This window comes from Chlamydotis macqueenii, chromosome 13 (genome assembly GCF_036417535.1).
Source record: "Chlamydotis macqueenii isolate bChlMac1 chromosome 13, bChlMac1.mat, whole genome shotgun sequence".
NCBI lineage: Eukaryota > Metazoa > Chordata > Aves > Otidiformes > Otididae > Chlamydotis > Chlamydotis macqueenii.
Genome location: NC_141568.1, coordinates 2,540,470 through 2,568,450, shown reverse-complemented (window position 1 = coordinate 2,568,450; position 27,981 = coordinate 2,540,470). Strand labels below are relative to the sequence as shown.

Here is a 27,981-nt window from a genome sequence, read left to right as displayed (position 1 = left end):
TTTTTATATAAAGTAAAGCAAAAGCTTACAAACTCTGCTGCCAGAGTTCCTTTTCTGTTTAAGGATGGTTTAAAATCCATTTACAAAAGCAGAATAATAAGGTTTCTGTGAAAGAGACCTATATACAGTAACAGGACGTAAAGGTTGTTTTGTGTATTACAGGAAAATATCCTTGAAGCCTTTATGACTCTGGAGTCTCTGGGACTTGGACCCTTGGAAACTAAGTTTATTCCACTGCTGGGAACCCAGCACTATCTAGTAACAAGCGAGACAATGAAGCATGAGTTTGTTTCCAGAAGGAACCGAGACTGCCATGTGTGTTCTTTTGGAAGGGAAAGGAGAGACTTAAGATTTTTATTGTGTAGTGAAGTCACATAGCCTGCTGGTGCCAATTTTTAAAAGTTGGAACTTCTTTGCCTCTTGCACTGGTCTCAGAGTGACACTGTCTGCTAAAAGTGCAGAAAGCTTGAAGAGTTTTACATTCTTCTGTAGTGCAATCCTTAAAAATCCCAGAGATTAGTGCCTGATCACTTTTGAAAAAAAGTAGACATTTTACCTAGCCCAGGGGTGCCAAAGTCCTTCTGGCGAACGGCCGCTCCTACCTTCAGCCTCCAGCTTCCGCTTCAGGATGTAGCTGCCCTGGAGTTTGACGTTTCACCTTAGAAAGTCCACATATGGCAACATTCTCCAGCCAAAAAAAAAAGGGTACGTCGGATGTTGTACTTGCCACAGAAAATGCAGCTGGCCAGCTCCACCATCCATCCAGTACGCATCGGTCCTATGACAACGCGGTCAGAAGTTCCAACAACAAGATCCAAGCTTGAATTTGGCAATCAAAAATGGGTTTGATGCACCCCTAAGCTAGATTTTCTACCTAGTCTAATAAAGTAAAGCACCTTTGGATTAAAAAATACATTAAGCTTAACAGCAACTGGACGTCTCAGTTTTGTATTTCAATCTCCTTATATCTCCATGGCTTACAGTATTTTCTTGCCAGATAAAATATCAGTCTGTGGAGTCAAGACTTTCAGAGGGAGGAGCGTATTTCAGCCTAAACGTACCTGGGGGAGAGGAAACAGAAGAATTAAAGAACATCAACTTTCTTGCATCTATTACATCTCAGAACCTTCTCAAACAACCTGCTGCTTATCAGGTGCGTAAGGCAGCATTACAGCACAGCGCCAGCTTGCAGCGCCGCGGTTAAGAGGCTGACAAGTGTGTGTCTGCAGCTGGCAGAAATGAAAATCCATGCGGAGTTTTACACAGTAAAGGTCACCGGCCTTAGACGTAGTTTTAGGGCTGGCAAAAATGCATTTGGGGTAGTTTAATGGAAATTTAACTAGTTACATGAAATTCAGCTCAAAAAGACAGCAGACTATGTTTCTGAAGTTCTCTGAATGAGGACTGATAAGGCAGTGTCACCTCATCCCCACTGACGACTATCAACATATTAATCACAGAATCTCCACTAATTATTTACATTTTAGCACTGCTGTAAATTGCTCCCTCAAAACCAGTCACTCGTTCACGCAGAGTGGTCAAATACTTGAGACCCTGTACGCACCGTATAAAAACCAATACAGACATCCACTATGGACAAGCCACAATGTAAAATGTAAGACCTCCGCGCTGTTCCTTCCAGTCAAAAGTTCATATTTAATTTTTTAAGCCTACATGATCTCAACACAATACGTCAATCAAAATAAAAAGGAAAAACGGGACTAGAAAGTGCTCTGGGTAAAGCAGCATTTTTCTCTTTGTTGTCTCCCACCCGGAATTAAGGATCTCAGCCGCCTCCTGGAGAAGCCTGTGCTGTAACCGTGTAAGCAACGTGCTCTACAAAACAAATATAGCAGCAAACACGGGGCCTTCAAGGGCATCTGAACAGCAATTCTTCATTTAGGTTACTATTTTGGGGAGTAAGGGAAGCAGAGAACAGAGATGTTCAGTTGTAAACTTCCAGGGGAATTTACAATTACAGCCAAAGATGACCTGGATGACAAGGTACAAGCAGCAACAATTCCTCTGCAACCTGTCCACAGCAGCTCCCTCCCTCCTGCAGTGCGTGCCTTCCCCCTTCCCAGAAACCAGCACAAGCCCCGCAGAGCGCCCAGCTCTGACTCAGGGCCCGTCCTCCTGTTGGGTCCGCACAAAAATAAGTTTCAACTTTTCAACTACAGCTCAAAAACACCAGCTTTCAAGAACAAGATTTCCTTTAATGCAAGTCGGAAAGGAAAAGGGCACTGCCATCAGACTCCCTCCTGTCCCCGGGGCACGGAGCCGTTCCCCTCGGCTAACAGCAACACTCTGCTTGGAAGCCGCGTCCCGCGTCAGCCCCTCCACCTGCTTTTTACCTTGTCGATTGAAATCCATGGGAGGCTGTTTGCAGTCCTGAGCTCTGTGACCACTGGCCCCGCAGTTGTAACAGGAGAGATTCCCGTTTTTTTTGTGACTTGAACCATTGCTGTTTCCCATCATCCCCTGTGCCTGATACACCCCCGCCGTCCCCGCCATAAAGTTCTGCATCGGCGGTACGGCAAACGTCGACTGCCCAGTCATTACGGAGTCCGGCGCTATACCGCTGTTGTAAGCGGTGTGGACCACGGGGAAAGTGGTGCTGCTGTTGTACTGCTGCGTGTTGATGTAGCCGTTACTACACAGGGGGTTGAAGGGCAGAAATGGAAAAGTAAACATGGAAGGTCCTGAAAACGGGTGCTGAAAATAGTTAGCGTAGCTGACGGTCATACCGCTGGAGCCACAGTTCCCGCTGCACCCGCAGGAGCTGCACACCATGCACCCGGGTGGCTGCGGCTGCTGCTGCTGGTGGTGATGGTGGTGATGGTTCTGGTTTGGTACTGGGATGCTCCCTGCGGATCCGCTGCTGCTGCTGCTGCTACTGCTGCTGCTGTTGCTGTAGAAGTTGTTCTCAGCAACAGATGAGAGCGTGGGGCTGGAGCTGGGTGCGGGGCAGCTGGGCAAATTCGCCATGGTTGCAAACGACGTGGAGGGGTGGATGCTGGAGGAGGCTGCGTTACTGTTTGCGCAGAAGCTGCCTTGCATCGGCGCCACTGGCACGCTGCTCATTGCGGAAAAGGCAACTTTGGTGTTGGCTGTGTACAGAGCAGTCCGGGGATTTATTATTGCAGGGGACACCGTTATTTGCATATTACTGGAGCAGGAAGTCTGTCCGGCGATGGCAGAATCAGTAGGAAGAGATGAAGACACCAGGAGTTTGATGGGTGGACGAGCCACGTGGAAGACTGTGCTGGATGTCACAGTGGCAGCAGTACTCGTTTCTACTATTAATCCTGGCTGCTGAGCTGTTTTTATCACCCTGTCCAGAGTTGAAGCATGTACGACTTTGGTTCGAGGGCCAAAGTTAATAGTGGACGTGGGTGAGCTGTTCTCAGCGGCCCCCGACAGCACTTGCAGGGGCTGATGGGGAGAAGGTGCGGACATCACATCCACCACCGTATTTCCAAAGCTCTTTTCCATTTTTATGCTGCCCCTGGGTCCAGGAGAAACTTTATTTCTTTCTTCTAAAGATAAAAGTGAGTGCATAGACGATGAAAGCAGCTTCATGTCTGCATTGCCACGGTCTGATTTATGCACTGAATTTAGCATCCGAATGGGGGTGATATGAGTAGAGGCCGCTGACATCATTTGCATTGGCAGAGCATGGTGGCCGGACGGATTGGAGCCTGCGTCGTTTTGCACTGGTAAGACCTGAGCCGTGGGTCTGGCAGAGCTCGAAGTGAAATGATTCAGTAACATCACGGGCTTCTCCTTTTCTGACCCATCTAAGTGAATCTCTAAACCTAGGGACAGAAACAGCTATGAATACAACGACTTCACCAGACAAAGCTGGGCAACACAGGCACCCTCTTTGGTTGTTTCTGCTTACGTCTCTCGTTCTCCTCGGCGCTATCCGAGCTCTCTTCCCTTGTCTGGATCCCCATGGGGCTGGAAGAAGAGCTGGAGTACTCAGAAGAGCTGCCTTCCCGGGGTAGTGAGTGGGCTGGCTGATCCACATCCACTCGCAGCTCTGTGGACAAAGGGTGTGCGAGCAATCAGGGAACGCAAACAAGGGATAACACCCCCTTGACAGGAGCGAATTACAACTGTTTCATGACACCATCTAACATACAGGGATGCTCAAGATTTACAGAGATATGCATGGGCTAAGAAGCAGGAGTCTGGAGGCGTAACAGTCACTGACTAGCCATTCACACAGAAGCTGTGAAGAGGCAACTACATTTTATTGCACTCCATATACACAGGAATCAGATTTTTTGATTGCTCCCTATTAAGCTGATGGTGTTTTGGAAGGCAAAGCTTATGGCAGGTTGATGAAAAAGCAGTACACGAATGAGCTTGCTCTTGTGCATGAATATTTCCATCTCCGAGAGCACAGCAGTGTCCACCGCTCCTTTCTTACCTGCAGCATGGTTGCCACGAATACTCTGGATGGGCCCTACATGCGTAGTAGGGGGAACCCTTGCCACACCGCTGCTGGTAACTGAAGAAGGTGTCGTGGGGTTTAGGCACCGCTTCTCCGACTTTTCTCTATAGGGCGATGGAGAAACATATGAATAAACAACAACCGGCTAAAGCATAACAGATAAATCAATTTCTGAATGAAACTGAAGCAGACAAAGCCCAGTAAATAATCCACTGAACTGTTAGGCTAATTTCAAACTGAAACATTTGGAGATGACATCAATCTTGACCATAGCTTCTTGCCAGCAGTTACATTTGGACTATTTGCCATCTGGTGACAGCACCAATGCTCTGATTTGTACACGGTAAAACATCACCAAGTGGTGACTAAATTCTGTCACACATTACATAAGCGCATCCCAAACCCAGTCACGCACACCAAACCCAAAGAGAAGCCAAATGCCACCCAAAGTTTTCATTTGGCAAAACCACTCTGCAACACTAAGACTGATGAAAAATGCTGTCAAGGAACTTTGATAAATGGGCATGGATTTGGATTTTTTAATTACTTTTAAAGTAACTGCAGTAGCTTCAGAATAAACATTTCCCTCTAAGTGGGGATACAAAAAATAGGACAATTTGTTGCATGAGTTTCCCCAAAGAGCTACTAGCATTGCACAGACCACTAGCCTTCTTTATATCACGTTCACAACAGAGCTGTGATCTTCCTGAGACCAGGGTTGCCTGCAACAGCCCTGACTTTCACTGGTTTGTGCCCACACCCATCCTCTACGGGTATCATCTGGCAACCCACACCTGAGCTCTGGCTGTCAGCAGAGGCCTGAGCAGCTGCAGCTGCCACGGCTAGCTTGGGACACCACAGGACACCAAGGAGGCTCTCAAATTAGCTGTGCTCCCTCCACACTGACTGGAAGCCAAAAAATTGTCAAGTCTTACAAAGAAAAAGTCCTGCTGGGCATCCTGACTTTTTGTGTGCACCACCTGAGCTGGCAAACCCTACAGCTCAGTGGCTCGCTTGCCCAGTTCCCTCCTACTCCATGAATGCCAGGTAGGTGGTAAGCCCAACATTTTTTTTTTTGCACACTTGCTTTACAATCCCTATTATACAAGTTTAAAAAAAAACCCTTAAGCAACAATATGTATCTTTTGAAAATTATTTTTAAAATGTCCCCCTCCTTAGAAGAGCTGTCAACATGACAGGTGAAGACAGGCATTTACGTTACGACTGGGTTGCCGTAGCCTTTTAAAACGCAGTTCACAAATTCTTTACACTTGGTTATCTTTACCACAACCCTAACAGGCAACAGTAAATGAGGTAGCACTAAATATTATCTAGTAAGCTCCTGTTGCAAGAGCTTTTCAAAGTAACCGACACAACTGCAGAGGAAGCATTATCCATATTTACAGGTGGGAATCAGCAGCAGGCTTCTGGTCAGGAAAGCAAAGACCATTGTAAACTTGCATTAAATATCTTACGACCTTAAAAAGACATTTCCCACACACACACTTACTTCTCCAGCTCTAGCTGGGTCTTGAGCTTCTTCTTTGCTCCCATGGTGAGGGATTCAAACTTATTCAGATCTTCCTCAGTCAGACTCAGAAACTTGTAAAGAAAAAACATGCGCTTAGTTTTACAGCCTGAAATATTCTTTCTTACATTTTCAGTAAAGATCAATTCCAAAAGGCAACGTTAAAGCCATTTTTAATGTATGTTAATTCACAGAAACTCTCTACTCCAGTTTTAAATTACAGAATCAGTGTAGAATAAAAGTGTGAGGGACTGGCATGAAAGAAAGAACATCTACAGATTAAATTTAATTAGGTGTGTGCTTATACTAACTGTTCACAAAGACAAAGTGTACATATTAAAACAGAACTTTGGCTGTAAATGAGTTTAAGAATCTGCTTCTCAAAAAAAATCACTCCAGTTTTCCTAGTTGTGTCATTTAACACAGAAATCATTGTGCAGTCTTCTCATCAGTTTAATTGGAAAATAACTCCAAAATTAAATTTTATAATAAAATATAGACACATAAAATGAAAATAAAACATATGCATTTATAACACAATGTAACAAAAATTAAAGCCAGCAAAGTATGCATAATAATACATATTTTTTTTTGAAACAGACTACAATATGCACAGTTTTGCTACTTTATTAAATAAAAAACCACTGTATATTTCCCCTTACATAAAGAAAATAAAATCAGAGGACTCTGATAATAGATTATAATTAAATACAAGCAATATACTACAACCAGCACAAAGCCATCCCAATTTAGACCTGGCTCAGCCTGAGCACTTAGTCCACTGGAGGGCGTTCAAGGCTAAAAGACAGTAAGATGACAAGAATTTTTAGAGATGGAGCTGGGTAAATGCTGTAAAAGTATTCTGCTTAGATAAAATCCAGCACACAGGTATCACTCCTGATGTCACTATGCAAATACATAAGCGATTATTTTTCCATAAGAATTGCTGCAGAAACCAAAATCTCACATTCACTTGCAGGTCCGTGCGTACACCGACATTTACGTCAGAAGTCTCTGCAAGTCTATTTTTTTAAATAAGCATAACCAAATATTTTGAGAGAAAAATAAATCAAGAAGCAGAAATTTTTAAAAATAAACAAATTGCAGTTATCTATTGCACATCAAATGGATGAACAAGGAGCCAAAGCAGAGCTCCTAAGGCAGCATGGAAGTTGGATCTCCAAGCATTCAGTGAAGAATTCTGAACAGACAGCAGCTGTCGAGCAGCTCAGGCTCTGGACACAACAGATCAAAAATAGAAAGAAGGTTTTCATCAAACTGTTATTGCTTCAAGAGAGTGCAAACCTTCACAGCATTTGCCAGTAACTCCTGCAATTCTCAATGCAGATGTTTGCAGCCTCTCTCCCCACGCTAGAGAACAGAAAGATAGTTTAAAAGCTGGCCCTCTTGTCTTAATCTACTGCCCTACCTTCTCCATCGTGAGCTGTTTGAAGACAGGATAGTATTTGTGCAACCGCAGTTTCCTGAGCCAGTCTAAGATCCCATTTTGCTCCTGTGTCTGAGGGGTCTGCGGACTGGAAGACATCAACATGGGTGAAGAAGAGGTGTCCATCTGGGTGCGATAGGCCAGCAACGAGCCGGTACCTCCGGCATGGGAACAGTGGGGTAGTGCAACGGGAGCAGCAGCCGAGTGCTGAACGTGGTTCTGAGAAGACTGAATGCCAGCCACTCCACATACAGGTCTGCAAAATAGTAATATAATTTGATTTAGCACGCTGATTCTGTGTCATCCAGAGTTCAGCTACTATGGCCATACAAAACTACCGCTTCCAGGACTTCTGCTAAACCTGCACTCTTCGATCCAAGTTACAGGTTTGTACCTACGCTGTTCAACAACACAATAAAAACAGTGCAGTTTATGGCAAATAGTCAGCCTTATCCGCAGCTTAAGCAGAGCTTTCTTTACATAATCACAGATAATGCGTGTTCCACTACCTCTGTGATTAAAAAAAGGTTTAGAGAGAATGGCTATGGTTCAGCTTTGTGTTATTAAAAGGAAACCCAAATATAATCCTCTAGAATTTTTTTTTTTACATGTAGAAGTGGCAAAATAACTCACAATATTGGCTCCTTGGAGGGTTTTGTTTTTTGTTGGAGAAAATGAAAATTGCCTCTTAAAAGAATGAGTTTTGAGTTTGTTAAATCCTAACAAAAGGCAAGAGAATTTCTTTCCTTCTTTTCCCAAGGCTGACTTGTTTCTCCCTCACAAGAGGTTTCCTTCCTCCTTCTGAAAGGAAAACCCCTGCTGTACATGGAAATATTAAAGTGTGCCGTAGAGAAAAAAATCCCTTCAGAGATGCTCTAGTCTCCCTTTGCCCATGAAGACTTACACTAGGCATGACCAGATCTGGGCCTACAAGTCAGACGATCATTCTTCCTTTTAAGTATGTGACTGCAACCACTACAACTTCAGCATTAAGCAGTGGATCACAAAAAATCATCCATCACCACAGCTCAAAACTGAAGTGTTGATGCCAATTAGTAGTTATGGCTTCAAACATTTTGAGGAATGCTGCTTGGAACAGGTGTTCATAGGTTTTACTGCCAGCAGGAACACTGCCGTTGTCTGATCTCACCAACCATGTCACGCTGATCAAAAAGTCTCCCTAAAGTCTTCCCTGAGCATACAGATCTCTTCAAACAAGAGACCCACTGCTGATTCCATAACCACCAATGATGAGAGATTCTGTCACAATGCTAGAAAGTTTCATCCAATGGTCTAATTACATTTTATATCCTTTATTTTTGAAGCTGATGTTGAATTCTCTCTTCCATTTCCAGTAATTATATGTTACCTAAGATTTGTTGGCTTTGCAATCAACTCACTGCAAAACTTTTATTCAAGCAATTACTCATACTGAGCTCTTGCAGTCATTAGTGTAAGATGTTTTCTGAAGGCATTTAAAGAATAAGCAAAGGACAACACTAGGAATGCTAGGACCTTCCAGCAATATTCTCACCATTTCTCTGTTTTGGGCTGACCACACACTAAGGCTAGAATTTCCTAAAATCTTCTACGGATGAGTATGAAAGACTCAAATCCCCAAGGGGAGACAGATAATTACTATGTAATAGGGCTTTACAACTAACCAGAACAAATGTAAACAAAATAGATGCCTCACCTTCCAGATGTTCCCAGCGTAGTTCCTACTTTATAAAGGGAGGGGTTGCCAGGACCTAAAAAGAGGTAACAAATTTAAAATAGCATCAATTTATGAAAGGTACATCAGTACAACAAATTCATTTTTAACCTTTATTTAAACTTACTTGAACTCTGAAGTTGCTGCGAAGGAGATGAAGTGCTGAAGAACTTTCTAACATGGTCATTTTTCACCACATGGGAAGGTAATGGTGCCAAATACCTGCACGGTCAAAAACAAACAACGTCCCCATTCTGTTAGATTTGATTTGCAGCTGTCTATGCAGCCACAATTGTATCTGTACATGACATTTTAAAATTGAATTTGAAAATTTGAAACTAAAACATAAGAGGTCTTTCAAATTAATAACACCACACAAATCTGATCCAAAGTAGACTTGAAATGTGAGGACATTTTTATCCTTAACACCACTTAAATGCATGCAACTGTTGTGCTGCTTTCACTCTGCTTAGTGTTTCAGTAAAGATGCTTCATTTCGGAACACTGAACACTTGTAAGGCAGAAAATGTTCAACTATAAATTTGAAAATTTCCTTTCAAATTCATGAACCTGAAGACCATAAAACAGATATATGTTATTTAATTTTCTGCTCTTTGAGATAAACAGCAGAGTCTGGCAGCATAGGGGAAAAGGCTGTAAAACTTGTGTCACGTTTTCCCTGGGATTGCTGTGCCTCTTTTGGGGGAAGAAATGTCAATCTCCTAAAACTTTTTAAACGCACAAAGTGTGTTCCCTCAACCTGACTAAACTTCTCATCGTCACGCAAGCTCGACTGTCTGTTACCAAATCTTCTACAGATTTGAAAACATATAGAAAACTGTTTAAACAAGAGAGCATTTCGATCATATCTTTGCCATTTCTGAAATCTTTGAGTAAAAAAATAATTCAGCTATACACACCAATGTGCTTTCCACCTTGAAAAAAATCACAGTTCATTTCTGCATTTTTCAAGTGTGTCGCACTTAAAGCGGCTTCTTTCTCTGCTTCAAAGATACAACCGTTGCTGCGCACACGCAGATTGCTGCTCTATTAACCTAGATTTGTAGAGACTGTTGCTAGCTAAACAGCAGCAGCAGCGACACATTCTCTCTTCCCCTCCCTAATCCCCATCAATAGGCTGTGATCCTCGCAGCACAGAAGGGACTGTCGGAAACATTAACGCTGTTTGCCATGAAAAATAATCTAGGCATGCACCTGCTGGCTCTGGCTACGGAAAAACAATATCCACTGGGGATACATCCAATGGTGGACAAAAGTCTGTCTGGACTTAGGGAAAATGGGTGTTTAACAGAAGCTCTAGCAAAAGCTAATTAGTATTTTAAAATGGCATTTAACACGTTGCACTGATAAAGACAGCAGTAGCTGAAAATACTTTTAGTCCATCAAATTTTCCTAGCAAAACTATTTCAGTATTTAGGAGAAAACTGGTGTGACCTGCCACAGATGATTTTTAAAATGGTGTTTTAGATTAGATAAAGGCCAAGTGATTTGTGATAATGTGAGATAGGACTACCTAAGGCTTCAAAAATTTCTCAGCTGTTAATGGCTTCAAAAAATGTAATGGCTATAATATATACATACATATATTTTTAAAATTAAAATAAAATAAACACTAGGACAACCTGTAACAACTGAGACAATAAAAACCTCCGAGGACAGGGGCGCAAAAAATCCCCACAACCCATCTCTCAATACAGAAGGATGACTATTCAGGCAACTATTTTATTTTTTCCTGAGTTTGGGGTATTTTTTTTTAAAGCAGTTTTGGCTATTTTTTGAGCCCAAATCAAGCTTCTGCAAAGCCAACGATCCTCTATTTGTTTTGAACAAGGAATGAGGAAATGTCAATTCTCCAGGAGGCTTAATACAGAATATTATTACCATATGTATTTCTGAAGAAAGAATTCCTGAAAAATTCTTATGCACTAGAATTAGTATAACATCAAGAAATAATGCTTAGGATCAGGGTCTAATTTCTTGAAAGTAATTTAAAATATGAACATAATATTTCTATTTCCTGTTTCTTTCTTCCACTTGGTGAAAAAAAGCCAAGTGTCAAGTTGAAAAACCCACAACAAGAAAAAACCCAGCATACCTAAGGTCCGATTCCAGGTCCATGTGGTTCCTTTCTAGGTAAAATGAATCTGGACCAGCTAGGCAAGGAATGAATTTCTCCAAGTTTTCTTCTGGATACAGCTGCGATAGCTAAAGGTGGAGGATATTACAAATAAGTGAAAAGAAGACTTGTTACTGATATGAGACTCAAGACACAGCATTTTGTTAAGTCAAACGTTTTATGAAATTTAATTATCTGTATTATCACAGTACATTTTGAAAAATGCCATTGAATAAAGTTACATATAGGGACAAAACATCTCTGTTTTCTAAGTATTTTTCTTATCACCTTTACCTTTGAAATAAATTCAGTCACTTCAGCAGAAGATTTGGTTACCAGTGTCACTGAAGAATCAGACCACAGGACCTTAGGAAGTAAAAAGCATTCAGTTTAGTAACTAATAGTCAGGGATTTAAGTCTGGTTCCAGAAGATCAATAATAGGTATCAAATGTCCCCCACAGACAGCAAGAAAGTTCCTAAAGTGTGACATCAATAGGGAAAAACTCTTTGTGCACCAGTAACCATTACTCAGTCCTTCCTCACTGCCCAATTCTCGCTGTTATTATACTTAACAACTATTCTGAATGCTTAAAAAAGCCCTTCATCGTTTACACAGCCATCGCACGCTGCGGACACCCAGTATTAAGAGACAGACAACTAAGTAATGGAAATTTTTTTTTCTTATTATTGTTAAAGAAAACAGCTGGTTTGTAGAATCTGATGTACAATATGAACAACTCACCACAGCACAACAGTGCCTATTTATAATTAATCAGCTCCACATGCCATGCAAAGTCGAAGATGGCAGCAAGAAAAGGCAAACCCTTTGAGATTAAACCTGCAGTTACCGCTCCAGCTACGTTCTCCAGACACCATCTTGTCTATGCCCTAGAAAAAGGAAACGGTCCCGTATCTCTTCCCATAGGCTTTCTGCATTAAGTCACTGCATTCTTAGGTCCAGAGGCATTTATTGGTTGGTGATTAGTTTAATGGAGCCAAAAGTCAGGCTTTCTTGGCACGAAGAAGATCAGCACGAGACTGGCCGATGAGAAGTCCCTTCAGACTTAAGATACCCATTCAAGGCATCTGGAAGGCGTACAGATCTTCAGTTCTATAGGGGCAGGAGCTGGGTTTACTGGGTTTTTGTGCTTAAGAAGCAGGAGGCCATCTTCTCACATGACACTAGTTTCAATGACAACTGAAAACATACACAAAGTTTTTCCAGCCATCAGAATGCTGCCAAAAAGACTGATGAGAGGAGAGTATTTCAAAATATATTACATAATGGAGGAATTTCCTCTCTGCAGAGCTGTTACACAAAAAGGGGGGAAAAAAAAAAAAAAAGAAAACTTAAGTAGTTTCTGGTTTTTCAAAGTCTGTGGGGTTTTTCTTTTTTTTTTTAATTTTGTGATAAATTAATAAATTTTTAGATTCATGAGAAATTTCAGAAAACATAGGAGACATTTATCTTTCTAGTTTTGTAATAACCTGACATTTGTTACGACTTATGCTTTCCTAACTCGCTATAATTTTCAATACTTACAAAACAATAACGTGAACCATAAATGCAGGGAACAACAGCATTGCCAAGCGATGCTGAAAACACTAAACTGCTCTATCGACCTTCTATTCCCCAGCTACTAAACGAAACATTTAATAGCTGGGTTTATAACCCAGCAAACAGCAATTTATGAGCTCAGCTAAACTGTGCACTGTTCTTTCAGCTACAAGCTGTCAAGTGAAATACTGGTAAAAGTAATTCCTGGTATTTATAGAAAAATTTATAATAGGAAAAGATCTTTCACAAGATACTAATATGTAACTGGAGTCTAGACAACTGGATGCTTCATAGATTTTTAAAGCTCCTTGGAAAAATCCTTTCTAATATTGATGACTTTTGGAACAATCATGGGATTCAGAGAATTCAGAACATTATTCATGAATCAATTCATGCAGAGGTGAATGCTGTCAACATCACAAGAAGATGCCGAACCGACGCTCTACCTTGGGTGGTAGTTTGAAATAAAAAAAAAAAAAACGAACTTTTTTTTTGTAAAAGTTGAAGATAATTGAAATTCTACCGTCCATTTTCTTTCAGGTTCTCCTTTTCTCACCAACTGTTTGGCTCCGTTGCCTCATTAAGCAAACCAAAGACATTTTCTGGGCTTTGCATCCTGAATTTTGGAATACATCATTCCAAGTAGATGGGAGAAAAGCAGTTTGCCATTCTTTCTCGCCAGCATTCAGAATCCAGTCTCCACTATTAACATAAGGTTTCACAGAATGAAGTCACCCCTCCACAGAAATAGTGAGCAATGACCGAACCTCCAAAAGCCGCGTAAAAACAGGGAGGGAAGCTACTTCTCCTACCAGCTTGTGGCTAACCACTCTCATTCCAAAGAAACTGTTCTCACTTCCAGTTTGAATTAGTCTGGCTTCAGTTCTCAGACAACGGTTCCTGTTCTGCCTTTTTCTGCTAGATTAATGCCCCCTTTACCATAAAATATTTTCTTCCCTTTGAAAACGCTTTTATACAATACTCAAAGTCATCTTTCAGCCAAGTTCTTTAACTCTCTCACTACATGGTGCTTTCCTTAAGCCTCGAATAATTTCCATAGCTATTTTCTGTACTCTTCAACACCCCTTTTAAAACCAGTAACACCTGAACCATATGCCAGTCTCACACTCCCCTCAGCGCTGAATACAAAGATAAACGACCATCCTACCTCTTTTCCCATATGTGCACCACTGACCTAGGAGTGTAAATTATCTCCTTTGTCCAGATTAAGACTTAAATTCTTTCTAGATTCTGCACTCCAGCACATGGATACCTATTCTGTAAGTGTGGCATGATATTTTCCCCTGAATATATACTTTGTCACAACCTGTTGCATTAGAGGGAATATTTTTTTTTACCTGTGTCCTGCCCTGCATCATGCACAAATGTTTATCAACAGCAATTTCTGACTACTTCCAGATCACTGATTAAAAATATGCCTAGCATCTATCCCTTATCTAAAAATAAGGTTTGAAAATTTAACTCCTCCTGAAGTATTATCCTCCCTTCTTTCATGGTAAAAAGAACCAATCACCAGAACTTACCTCAAAGGAATATTCAGCATTTCTTTCATTCTTCTTGTGTGCCAGTCCCTTTAATTCCACTTTTTCAACACTCACTATGAGAAAACAAAGAGATAAGAAGAATGAGGAGGATATTCTTAAAAGCATGCAAAAGAGATGACTCTTCAGTAGTGCCAGGACTTGCTTTCAGAGCATCCCACGATTTGCAGTGGTGCTTCAGGTGCAGAGCTCGGGGTTGCCTCGCTTGGCAGATTGGAAGGTTGACCGCGATGCTTCCAGTTCCAGCCTTAGCAAGGCTTTGTTTCAACCAGCACCCCAAACCAATACACTAAACGCAAAGTTCTTTATTTCCTCATGGCCTTATCACACCACCCATTGGTGTAACAGCAGAATGCTACACAAACACACGTGGCTTTATCTTAATAACATCACTAGCAAATACCATCCCTCTGAAGGAAAACTGGCACACGGGGAAATGTAGACAGGCAAAAGTCTCCGTGTTTTCAGGGACTGATTTTGCAAGGGGTTTAGTGTGGGTTTATTGCTGTGTTGACATCACGACTCCTCCTCGACTGCAGTTTCATGGAAAATTGCAGCCTCGGTTACTGCAATTTGAGTAAGTTGTAAGTAAAAACAGAATTTTACTGTGGAAAGGGCTGAATAACAGTACAGGTCACCGCGTCCATCTCTACAGATGATATGCAGCCTTTAAAGACATGATCCTACACATCAGATACTTGATATGCAAAATTCTTGGAGACTCATTTCCCAATACCCACAGATCAGAAATTCCATCATGCTGAACTTCATGAAGCTTGTTTTACTGACTTTCTATTTCTCCTGCAAATTTCTCCTGCCTTTTGACTGCACATATGGGGATACGCACAGAATTTCTCTCATAAAAAGCCAATTTACATTGGCCTGAAAATTCAAAAGCAGCTATATTAAAACTAAGTCTCTAGAATTTGACCTCCAAGTAACAGGCGCTGTGCTGTGTATATTATGTTTTCACTTTGCGGTTCTAACAAGCAAAACCCAGAGCCCTGCCATTTTGTTACTGGAGAATCACCATTTACAAGATGTTTACCTGTTTTCAGGAGTATTTATATGCTATATTACCTGTAAGACTCAAACCTATGTTTGTCACATGTATCTCGCTCCTATCATAACTGCACGACGGAACAGTTGCAGTGCAGAAGTCACAGTGACAACGTTACAACAGGCAGCCTTTTTCATCAGCCTCCCATCTCGCTGTTCCCCACAGTGAAACTTCAGCCAAAGCTACCCTACTGCCAGTCTGGAGCTTGGTTCTCCTTTACCTTAAAACAATCATGACCTGAAGTCTGTACTGGGGCCATTCAGCAGTATTTGTTGTGTTTTCTTAATTTAAAAATGTTACAACCTAGGTCTTGGCTGTTTTAGAGACCTCCTCTTTGAGCCTTATTCATTTGCAGTTGAAATTTTTAGAACTAGCCAGTTTTAAATAGATTTGCAGATGTTCATGCCTGTCTTTAAAACAGAGAATTAACATTCCCTTTATGATCATCTCAACCGTTCCTTCTCCATGTAATTCCCAGTTACAATAACAAATCCCTGAGCTTTATTAATAATGTCAGTTACTTACTACTTTCTCCTGCATATTATGCTTTTGTAGAGACTTGCTCCTCAAAGTTTTCAGTGGATTCTTTTCACGCTTCTGAAATGATTTTACAGTACTACTGTGCTGTTACGCTGCGTGCTGAGCACCACAGGAATAAATACTCTGCATGACAGACACTGTGTTATCTAGACAGTATGAAGTGGCATGAAGATTCAAACACGCACAGAGTTCAGAGGTTTTCTTGCAGTTTTAAGTATACTGAGGTAGATTTTTGTTAAGAGAATTCAGTGCACCCTTAATTGTGATCACAGTTAAAATATACTGAATATTGATTGGAATTATATGTATTTCAGAATTATAATTAGAAAACTTGTAAAGTGGATATTGAGAGGGGGTATCACCATACTGTTGGTGAAACAGCTGAAGGATGAGCAAATAACTTGTAGAAATCCTAATGTCAACTGCTACAACATCTGTTTTTGGAGTAGGACAAAGAAAGCCAGAAAGACACAGCAAATGTTACTCAACATTTGTCATTTATAGCAAATCCAGTGTCACTTCACTGAAACTGTTCTATCAATGGCATTTTACACTATTCAAATACCATCTATTCATTATTCTTCTCCAGCAATTCAAGCAAACCTGGATTAGCTATCAATGTAAAATAAAGCCATTTCTGTTTTACTACGTGAGTTAATAACAAACTTTAAATCACCTCATGGATTCTGTTGTGCTGACAGTTACACGACCTTTTCATGCTAAGGTTCTGGTCTGAACTTGTCCAGTTAACGTAATCCGCTGCAGTGAATTTATCCTCTGGAAAATGATTGCAATTAGCAAAGTGAACCATTAAGCAGGTATTTCTGCACTGACTGCAGTGATCCTAAACCGAATCTTTTAAGATCAAGTCTGTTCTACACCATGAAATACAGTTCATTGTGCAGCAGCAATATGCTTCTAGGGACAACTGACTGAATAATTTCTAATATTATACAAAGTGCTCCAGTAATTTTCTCCCAAGTAGTTAAAACCTGAAAAGTATCATCCATCTAAAAAATTCTAGAGTGCTGTTTAATTTGTCAAGTTGTATGTTTTGTTATGCGGCCTCTCACATACTCTTCATATTATTTAACTTGTGGTCAATTTCATTAAATTAGCCTTCCTAAACCTACCATGAAGCTTAACTTTATTCAGAGCAATCAATCATACAAAACTCAGGACAAAAAAGGTGCCACCTACCAAGCCTCTGCTTGGAGTGGTGGATATTAAATTTGCTGTCTAACAAATCATAAAGTAAAAAAAAAATTAAACTGTATTTATTCCTAAAAGCATGGGAAATTGCTCAAAGAGCTGACTCTACCCAATATCACTATAAATGATTCTATTACCAGAAAAACCTTTGTACAGAATTAAGGACACATGATACTGTTGTCTTTTTGGGACGCTGAATTCAGCAAAACTCAAGCTCCTCAACCCAGGGGATTAAAAAAAAAAAAGCTCATGTTTCTCATTCAGGAGATAGCCAGAGCAAGGATATTTGCAGTACGTTAAATCTGAGCTTTAGGTCTGGAACTAATCAATGAGAACTCATCCACAAGTAGTCTGACTATGCTCTCCCCGTTAGGCTGTGTTGTTGTATGTGGGAGAGGAACCCACCAGAGCAGCTTGGCAGGGTACCAGTCGTGATACAAGATCTCAGGGACATACCTTGCTAGCTGCTCCTCTCTCCCAGCACTTCCCGGTAAAATGATCCAAGAAAAATGCTTGTGTGTGTCCATGCCTCCCTCACAGCTAGGCTTTCTAAGCTGCACTGGGGCACAGAAGACTTCGTCATGGAGATTTCTCCATAATTATCTGGGGAATTAAGGCAGGTAAGCGAAGCAGTTAAAAGATATCACAAATTACACATAAAAGGGGCAGCGGAATACACAGGAGGTTTGTAGAACTTCAGTGCTTCACCACCAGGTATTAAACCCTCTGCCTTTCTTGATGCCAGCCATTGACCAGACACTTCCTCAGAGCAGGATCTTAGATCAGCACCTCCCAAAATGTCAGCAGCTACCTAAAGCAGAAGACCAATTCAAACGCTTTAGGATTAGCCACTCCTAGCAGGTCAAGGTAAAACATGCAGTGGATGTGAGCACGAGCAGAAGACATTTTTGGAAGCCACCTTAATATCCCTTTGTACACTGTTTTCATAACTCCCTTTTTCAACTTCTGGATCAAGCCACTGTTAACCAGCAAAAGCAGTAGATAGATCAAAGTCTCAATCCACACTGAGAATGTGTGTGTTCCTTGTGAAAAAGTAAAAAATTCAAGATAATCACAAGTGTTGGTTGAAGGCTAGTCCCTTTTAATAATATCAATATTCCAGCACTAACACCAGCCCTCCAGAATTAAATCAAACACCCGTTCCACCATTCCACTGTGCAAAGCAGTAACATTTGTACCAGTATCTTTCCCCTTTGATTTCATGAATAGCTTTATACAGTGCCTTTTTCTTAAGCAGTTTTCTTTACCAGAAGAAAACATACATGAGTTCCTAGAGATAATTTTTTTTTTCTACAACACTAGATAAGAACGACAGATAAGACTGTAAATTGGGTTAAAGCAATTGGGTTAAAGTGAATGACATTGAAACTACCAGGAAGAATTCACCACACAGTCCAAAAGAGCAATTTTACTCCATAGCTAGCTAGTTATTTTCCTTTTTATTAAATCACTGCATGCAGGTTCAGTTTGCATGGCACATCGCAGGGAAATACTGTTCTCCAGCCCTCAGGAGGTGAAATCTGAGCATTATGAGACTGGGCTGAACCTGTGCAGCTCTTGAGACATGGTACTTGACAAAAAAAAAAGCAGAAATGCTACGATTTTTTTTTCTCACTTAAAAATAAATTGTAGGTAAAATTATTCAGTTTGTGTTACACAGGAGGCTAAGTACATAATCATCCATGCTTCTGGATTTAAAGACTTACTCCTTTTCATTCATGAAGTTGTGCCTTCATGGAAATAAGCACAAACAAACACAGCCACTGAGTTTTTGCTGAAAAGATCTACCTAACAAAAAGGAACTCATGAAATACTTTCCACATCCTTGCTTACACAGAAGTGGTAACCAAAAATGCAAAACCAAGACTTTCACATGCCATCTCCTCTTGTTTTCTAAAAGAAATACTTCAAAAGCAGCGTTACTCAATCACTGCTGTCCATTAGACAGAAACCCACCAGTATTTATATTCCCATACCTACAGGAGAAAGTGAGGGGAAAATGGGAGGTTTATTTGCTGGTTTCAAAGCATATTTATGGCAACAAAGCACATGAAATTACAAAATCTGGTGGTTGGTTTTAAACAGAAAGATCAACTGAATTGAACCTGAGAAGTTGCTTGTAAGTATCAGCTTAAGAGAGTTTTTTGCCTGTTTTTCAGAGAGCATCCTGCTTTCACATTTCTGATCTTTTTAAAGCTTTTTATCTAGGCTATGATGAAGAACAAAAAAAATTGAGATGCACTCTTACCAGCAAATACGTTAATCCTCTTCTGCCACAAACACACAAGACTAATTCCTCTGATAACTACGTTTATTTTATTTCCCTAGACTCCTGCTTCTTAAAACTTAAATTATTCATTAACTGGAATACTGAAGGCCTGAAGAAAACTCGCAGAATCAAATATTAGGTTTTCAAAGCACATACAGAAACGGTTGGCCAGAGTCTGTAAGATGAGCAGATTAGCGAGAACTGAGATCTAAATAACTCAAGTATTGATCAGCATCTTTCAGGTTGCCGAAAGCTTGGTGTTAAGGATAAGTCCCAGGACCTCAAATCAGGGCAATCTCATGTTTATTTACTGCAATTCCTTTCACCAAATCAGAGAAGTACACTATTAGCTTGTAATAGTTTTGTGATGAAAGCCAAAAAAGAGCTGATGCTGTTGATCTGTCCCTGCGACTTCTTCAGAGGAAGGCTTCGCTGGAAGAGTGTCCCCACTTGATAGAATGCTCAAACTTCCAAACTTGGACCCAATAGGCTCTAAATCACTAAATACTAAGAGGATGACTCTGAAACCATTCGACTTGAACTTTGCTCTATTCAACAGCCAGCAAAAGCACACCTTGGATTCTTTCATGACACATTAACTCACACACAAACTATTCCTTTAAAGAGATACCCAATCTGCATCAAAATGTTAATGGGCCAGAGCCCAAATAATAGAACAAAAGGTGCTCACTGGTACGTAATACTCATATTTACAGAAGATGTGCTTCTCGGGAGGGAAAGATCATGAAAAGGCAGGACATACACTTACGTTTTATGAATATATTGTATCAAACACTTATAGTATCAGAGGTAAATTTAACTTAAGTGACAAGTGCATATCCCTCAGCTATGAGCTTGTCTATCTATAGCTGTACTGAAGGGGAAAAATTTTTCCACTTGAGAGCATCAAGAACGGTGTTAAGGAAGTATCCTAAAAAGTGAGGGGAAACAGGTAAGGAAATAAGTGTTTCTTTTTGAAAATGATGTTGTTTTACTAATTCTAGAAAAAGTCAATATAGGAAAGGATGAAGCAATTCTCTCTGCAGTTCACTACTTTGAGTTGTCACATAAGACCTTTCATTATTATATCAGCAGTGAAGAGAAATGACATCTTCTCAGAGCTCTCCAGACACAGCAGGGTAATTTATTAAGATATTAACCTGTTTTCACACAATACAGTGGTTATGAACCGAGAAAACACTGTGAACAAGTATAATTGGGACACTTAAGTGATCCTAGAACCTTTATGCAAATATAAAGCTGCTGCTTGCTAAGAAACATTTAAATTGAACCATAAGATATACAGCATTTAACTTCCCCTTCCAAAAGAGGGCAGAAAAATTGTTGTTGAAATGAAAGCACAGTAAGATCTTTGCTTATTCTTTCTACATCAGGTATCTTAAACACTGCACGAAGCCTGACCCATCCAGGCAAAGACAGCGATCCAGGGAGACGACTACTGCATTTACAGTACCTTTGAAACTTAGCAGTGACCACGGCAGTAGGAAAATCATTGAAACAGTCTTGAGAAGAAGTCACACATTCACTTGAGATCCCAAATGGAGCAGTCGTTTTCTGGTTACCAAATTCTCTAAACCAATTATCCTGCAGGAACTAATTCTGCCTGCCTAACAAATTCAGGAGACAGGACTAATTACCGTCACAGCTTTCATTTAGAAAAACAAAGGAGAGAAAAATTAGCAGAGGACAAAAAAAAAATCCTCTACGTCTCGCTCATTCCTGTGAGTGAAGCTGATGAAGCAGGGTCTGTCACAGTACACGACCCAAGAACTACTGGCTTCCAGTCACTGCGCACATTGTATCACTTGCTGCTCCTTGCATTTCCACTTTTTGGCCTTAACTTCTTTTAAGATTAACAGTTTGTGGTTCCTTAAAAGTCAATACTAAGTTGATTTTTTTTTCTCTTCATAAGACAGATGGTTTTGTGGAGAAAAAGGGAGAAAACAGAACTCAAGTTTAAGGTATGCTGGACTTACTAGAACCCAGTTCAGCCTCATAACAGGGTTTTCTGCTGGTATGTCTGTAGACTAGAAGAGCAGACAGCAGCTTTTCCATGGTGTCTGCATAAAAAGGAAGCAACAGCGAGGAAAAAAACTCATAACCAAACAGAACAGTTTTACTAGTTCGCAAGGAAGTCTTCTGGCTGGCTGTTACCTCCACAAAAACACACAGGAAGGCACTGGAAACTAAAGCCTCACGGACATAATGAAAAATTGCAGTTAGCAGCAACATCAGGAGAAGAAACGCTCTTAGAACTGTGATTTTCTTTGCAAGACTGAAGGGTTCTTCCAATTTAGAGAACATTTACAATCAAGAACAACACATACTTACAACATGAGTTTAAGTGACAAGTTAATCCTACTTTAAAACCCAGACTGAAGACTATGAACTGCAATATTCCACAGGAAATAATTACACTTTTTTTTTAAAATCAAGGACATCAGCTTACTTTTGGCAGCATACAGGAAGCAATAACACACTGGGATCGTATCGCTTGCCCCCAAACTAGTAGTTTTCATGTTCCTGCTATTTCCTCAGTTTGGCTTATTTAACTTGCCAACTGAGTGACCTTCTTATGTTTCTCTAAAAAAGACATATTAAAAAAAGTCTGCATATCTTAGCTTTTCAGATTTTAATTGAATTCATACATTGTTCTGACTAATAGTGAACGGCAGTGTCAGCACTTTAGCCAACCAAAAGCCAATCAACCTAAAGAATGGTTTCGCAACTCCATTGGATCCAAAAGCTGAAATAAAACAAAAAGCTGGCTGCACTGAAGGCAGGAGAAGACTCCCATCTGGACAGGAAGATGTAAAACCCAGAAGCATCAGCCAGCTGCTTTCAAAACCAAGATACAGCTTCAAACACTAATGTGAAGGTTTTTCTTAGCGAATACTGGAGGCCAAGAGCACTAAGTTCTGCATTACTGCTGCTGAACCGCCTGCCATTGCCGCTGAACAGACAGCTACCTTACAAGTTGCCTTTTTTTCTTTTCTAATGCCAGAAAAAGCTTTTACAGAATAAATTATCCAGAAAGGGCTGCTGTATTGGATATATTTGTGTAACAGCTCCACTGCCTTACTAAATCTGAGCACCAACACATGTCACTAAGCAGGTGCTGTGCCTTGAAACATATACTTACCAGGGATATACTGTGGAAATACAGCTAATAATGCTCTGGGCAGAAAGGGAGCTACAGTACAGAGCCAAGAAAGGCTGCAAGGGTTTGACATTAGTTACGAACAACGGAGCAACAGGTAAAACGCATTCCTCAATTCAGCTTTGAACAAGTAGCTCTAATCAAGCAAAGACGGACCAGGCAGAATGTATCCAAGAAGGAACCCTTAACTATGGTTTTTTAATACCATGGAAACACTTTGGCATTTTCAAGCACAGTTTTAGGTACACCCTTGGAACACTGAAGGCTTAAAGGTATCTGACAACAAATTTAGAGACACCGCAGTGTTTGTGATGAGGCACGTGCTCAGGTTTTGTTGCTTGGGGGCTGGGAGACTGCTTTTTTTTTTAAAGAACTTCAGAATTTAATTAGTAGAAGAATACATTTACTGCCTAATTCCCCAAGCTAGCTAATTCTACATGTAACAGCATCTAATTAACTATTTTCATACAACTGAGAAAAGCATGTGTAAGTTACAAATGCAGCTGTGTACTTAATTTGCTTAGAAATCCAGCCCAGTGACTCATCTTCCTTCTCCGATTTAATGAGAGGAGACTTTTCAGAGGAATGCGTAGCTCATTTTGAGAAGTACTCCTGCAAAACTGACCTTAAACCCAAACACTCTGTTTGAAGGCAGCTTTACAGTAAACTGCTAACATACATTCTTGTATAGGCAATTAAAATAAGCAGGGTGCCCACATCGAATTGCACAGTCCACGCTAGTAAAAAATATCTCTACAATCAAGAGATGTTCAGTTTTTAAAATTACTTTTACTTACTGGGTTGCAGTTGTATATTTAGTCTAGTTTTATCTGATCAAGTGATTATTTTATTTATGGTCCTTAGATCACTTTTAAACAAAATCTTGGCTTTGTTTCCTATTTTTAAGAGAAGGTTAGCTCATTCTAGAGAAGTCTTATGCTTCCCTAGAAAGGATTTTCTCTGGCACAAAATTCACCGAACCCCCGCAAACACAGGGCGAGCCAGATGATTAGTTCTTATCTCAACGCTATATTCACCTACAAAACTAAAAATGCAAAGTCAGTTTTCCACAGAGAACACTCTTGGTAGTGCAGGTCCTTTCCCTAATCACAGTTTCTATACTGAAGTGTACCAAGCCCCAGAAAACCCAGGCTTCACTAAATCCCAAACATCACCAGAGGAAATTCAGCTGAAGCCTTTGAAGTTCGTATGTCTGCATGGAACAGATACCCTGAGCTTAGAAAGAACATAAACCTCACCAGTGCACCCTGAAAGGAAACCAGATGGGGAAGACATGACACATTCAGGTAGTCACTGCAGCTGGGAATCTGGGCTGGCATTTGCTTTGAAGTTTTGAGCAATGTCCTAAATACAGATGGACAAAGCAAGTCTCACAGCCACACACCAGACCCACCAGCGAAATAATGCAAGATGCCACCTTTGTGTGCAGTATGGACTAACAACAAACCAGCTTTTTGGGGAGAGGGATGAGGAAAATGGAAACAGAGTTAAGGTTGCCTACTACCCATTAGTTTTTCCTCATCACACAAGATTTTAGTCAAGCCTTCTTGGTCCCACTTGGATAATCATAATCCACTGTTACTCTTCATGAAAAAGACCCAGTCCCCACTGCATAAAAACAACTACAGCCATAAACAACCACAACTGCATCCAGTGAGAATTTATCCAGCAAGACTAAGCTTAAAAATCACCAAGTCAGGATCTGCACATTATATATATATATATATATATTCATTATACATACTATATAAACATATGTTATATATATTTTTTTCTACAGCACAAACACAGACTGTGGCTGCAGCCTGTAACCATATATCGGCATAGATGGACCCTGTCAGTGCGATTATAACGCAGCAGCTGCTCCGCCAGCATGCCCTGGCTTGAAGGGCAATCTGGTGATAAAACACCAGAGCGCTGAGATCAGATGGCCGGCTGCTCCGGCGTTGGCCGAAGGATTTCTTCGGCTACCTAAAGGAGTTCAGAGTTTCTGACTCCAAAGCAAAAAATACAGCAGCAATGTGCATTTCAAGCTCAAAGGCACATGAATCCACATCGCTAGTCCTATTTGAAAGGCAGCTATTCCAGAGCAGCATAGTTTGATGCTCATGTAAATAAGCACGTGCTGTTTGCTGCATTTTTTGAGAACAGTATCAGCATCTTGAAACTCATGACTAAGGCTGCAATAACAAGGAAGCATGAGCAGCATGTAGAAAGTAATTGTATATCAGCTTCATTATTTTTTTTTTCCTGAAGAGTTATAGCATGAAAATCTTGTTAACAATGAAAAAATATCTGTTAGCATACTATGTAAAAACACCAGACTCAGGGACTAATGTAGAACAGGCAAACCCTTGAGTACAGAGAGTCTTGCCAAATTGCCACAAATGCATTCAAGTGCTTAATTCAGTGAGAAACAAACACCCCTCTGCACAACCACTTCTGTGAGGTTCTCCTTTCGTTGGCAATTATGTCCTTGTACATTTTCAGGTCTCTGGTCTTAGGCTTTAATATTCTTGTTTCCTTTTATACTTCTGTATAAATAATTGGTTTTTTTCCTTTCTGGATCCCAGACAGGATTTGACCAGTAATTCAAAGAGACAGGAAAAAAAAGTTCTAATTCAGCATTTAAGCTTATTTTGAGGTACTGTACAACCATCAGACAAGTGCTTCTGTAACACATCTATGAAGCAAATACAAAAGGGAAGAGAAGGCCAAAGTAGATTTTATTAGTATTTGCCAAGGCAGTGAGAATGCCCAGGAACTGAAGTAAAAAGAACAGAAACAAAAGCCCATCCAGTAAAAACCCCAATGTCTTGAAGCTGTAGCTCTCCACACTGGCTACAAGATTCTTCAGCATGCAGCACAGAAGGAAGCAAAACACTGTTGCTGTAGGAGGTTATCTAGCAAATCCTGGAACTATTTAATAACAGAGACAGGAAGGAACACAAACTTTGAGCTCTCCAAGCCACTAATATCCATTTCATACCTACTGGTTTTACAGACAAAGTTCCCTGATTGTACTCTTCCACAGGACTGCTTACAAGCAAACAAAGTCAGAACGCGTTGCAAGTACAGTGGGCCAACTGTATGTCTGCTTGAATGACACACATTGAATACTTCACCCCGAAAAGTGGAAAACACAACAGAGAGAATATTCTAAGGCACTGTTGTGTTTCATGCCATTTCCTTTCAGCTGTGTATATTAATGATGTAATTTTAGCAGGGCTACCCCCTTCAGTTACCGTTAAAAATAGCATCTGCACCATACGCTGATGAAATGCATCCACTCCAGGCAGTGAAGTAATGCAGCAAGTCCTCTGCTTTTCTTCCAGGGAAAAGAACAAGGCAGAAAGAAAACGACACATTAACCTTTTAGCCTAACATTCCCTTCCACCTAAGAAATAAAGTTTACTTTAATCAAAGTCATTGTTTTGCATAATTGCAAACTGTGACTTTCCAGCAAAAAAAAAAAGAGCAAAAGAAATTGAAATTGGAAATGACATCTCACAAATTGCCTCAACAATGCCAAAGTTGGCTATGTCTCCTCCTCTCCTTGTGTGAGGCACAGTAACAGATACACCACATGGCTCAGAGCCACAATTCCTCCTGTTGCAAAAATGCATCTGACCGCACCAGCATCAAATGCTTAAGGAAAGTACAAGTTACCTTGCTACACGCACGTTTGGGACAGCATGATTCCTTCAGGTTCTCCCAATTTCCACTATCTGCAATCCCCAAATGAGATTTTATTCTCAGCTTACTTTTTAGCATCAACACACTAACAACTCTACATGCTTTCATTACCCATACAGCCGTCAAATCTCTTAATCCAGGTCTCAGTATCTGGCTCCGCTCTGGCATTTTTCAACAGATGGAGTTTGAGAACTACATTAAGCCTGCGTTAAACAGAAGAATCCAACTTTCCTTAAAAAGTCAAAAGTTAAATAGAATGAATACATAGATTTTCACTGCTTTGGTTGTTCTCAGCTTTATTTTTTCTTCATTTTGATTCCATTTATAATGACACCAATATTAATAGTACCATTTTATTGTTTGGTTATTAGCAAAAGGAGATATTAGTCAGTGAAGACACACTTCAATTAAGAAAGGAACATTTAACTATTTAAGCCAAATGAAGGGGAAGAGCTTGCTTCTGTCTACAAAGTGTGTCTAAAGAGCCTTTCTGACCACCAACTAGAAAAATCCCAAACATTTTGACAGAAAGCGGAGTTGTTTCTCAATGAGCTATACAAATATTAAGACAGCCCTGATTTGAAGCAAGAGCTACCCTAACTTTATGGGTACATAGACAAGACTCTGCAGTAGATCACTAGCAAAGCCATGCCTAGAACACAAGAATTAGCAGCTCTTGCGCAGTGATCCTCAAAGGAACACAAGGCACCAACTCCTTCCGAGCTGGAATCTGCAACCCACAGTCTTCTGACCTGTGAATCAAGGCTGGCATCAGCTGGTAGGCAGAGTGCACAGGAACACCGTTTTAAACACACAGCCAGTTTCCTCTCCGCTACTGCACATGTCCTGCAGTTAGACTCATGAGTTACCATTTCAAAAGGTCTCTCTCACTAGCCTAAGAATTATTGCATTTGTTGTTTCTTCTTTGCAGTCCATCTGTTCCTTAAGCCAGATCTGAATGTGAGAAATCATGATCACTTCCATGCAAATAAAGTGTTGTCGTTTACTAAATAAGGTCACTTCCAGATTAGAAAGAAGGGAAACAGACTAAAGAAATATTTTCTGTAGTAGTAGGGGAAGCAAAGAAAATTGCTGGCAAAGCAAATAATTTTGTGAAATGTCCTCATCCTCCCTTTCTACCCACCTCCTCATTTTCAAACCAGACCAATGTGTCATGTCAGCGCTCAGCACTACGGATAACACGTCTCCTCCTGCCGTACTCAAAACCAGAGTTTATTGTTTGCAGTTCCCAGTATCACCAAGTTCTCTAACGTCATCTCAAGTCCTGCAATGGCTGGTATCTTTTCCCTACCATAGTCTGACTCTTTTGGAAACTGCCAGCCTCCTGTATCTGCAGAGAAAAGCCCTCGTGTGAGAATTCTAATACTGACATCAGAAGTCAAGCATGAAATCTCAAGATTTACGCTAAGTTCTCATGAATTTTCAAAACTGAACCTAAAGATCTGTGAGGGATGACAACATTTCTAACTTCTATATGCAACTACTTGTAAAAACTCCAGCTATCTATTGATAAAATTATTGTACTTTAAGCCTACTACCCTCAGGGAGCCA

The 27,981-nt window shown here is 40.5% G+C and overlaps 1 protein-coding gene across 1 annotated transcript in view; it reads right to left on the bottom strand.

Annotated features, from left to right (window-relative positions):
• Positions 1 to 700: 700 nt before the first annotated feature.
• Positions 701 to 27,981, bottom strand: part of ZCCHC14 (zinc finger CCHC-type containing 14) — a 48,023-nt gene continuing 20,742 nt past the window's right edge. Inside the window, exons 3-13 of the mRNA XM_010116084.2 lie at positions 14,392 to 14,465; positions 11,583 to 11,654; positions 11,268 to 11,377; positions 9,279 to 9,373; positions 9,134 to 9,188; positions 7,420 to 7,693; positions 5,973 to 6,064; positions 4,439 to 4,566; positions 3,905 to 4,045; positions 2,355 to 3,818; positions 701 to 1,061 (exon numbers count right to left, since the gene is read on the bottom strand). Coding sequence (XP_010114386.2) covers positions 1,006 to 1,061; positions 2,355 to 3,818; positions 3,905 to 4,045; positions 4,439 to 4,566; positions 5,973 to 6,064; positions 7,420 to 7,693; positions 9,134 to 9,188; positions 9,279 to 9,373; positions 11,268 to 11,377; positions 11,583 to 11,654; positions 14,392 to 14,465 — 2,561 coding nt within the window. The 3' untranslated portion in view covers positions 701 to 1,005. The remainder of the gene's footprint in view (positions 1,062 to 2,354; positions 3,819 to 3,904; positions 4,046 to 4,438; positions 4,567 to 5,972; positions 6,065 to 7,419; positions 7,694 to 9,133; positions 9,189 to 9,278; positions 9,374 to 11,267; positions 11,378 to 11,582; positions 11,655 to 14,391; positions 14,466 to 27,981) is intronic.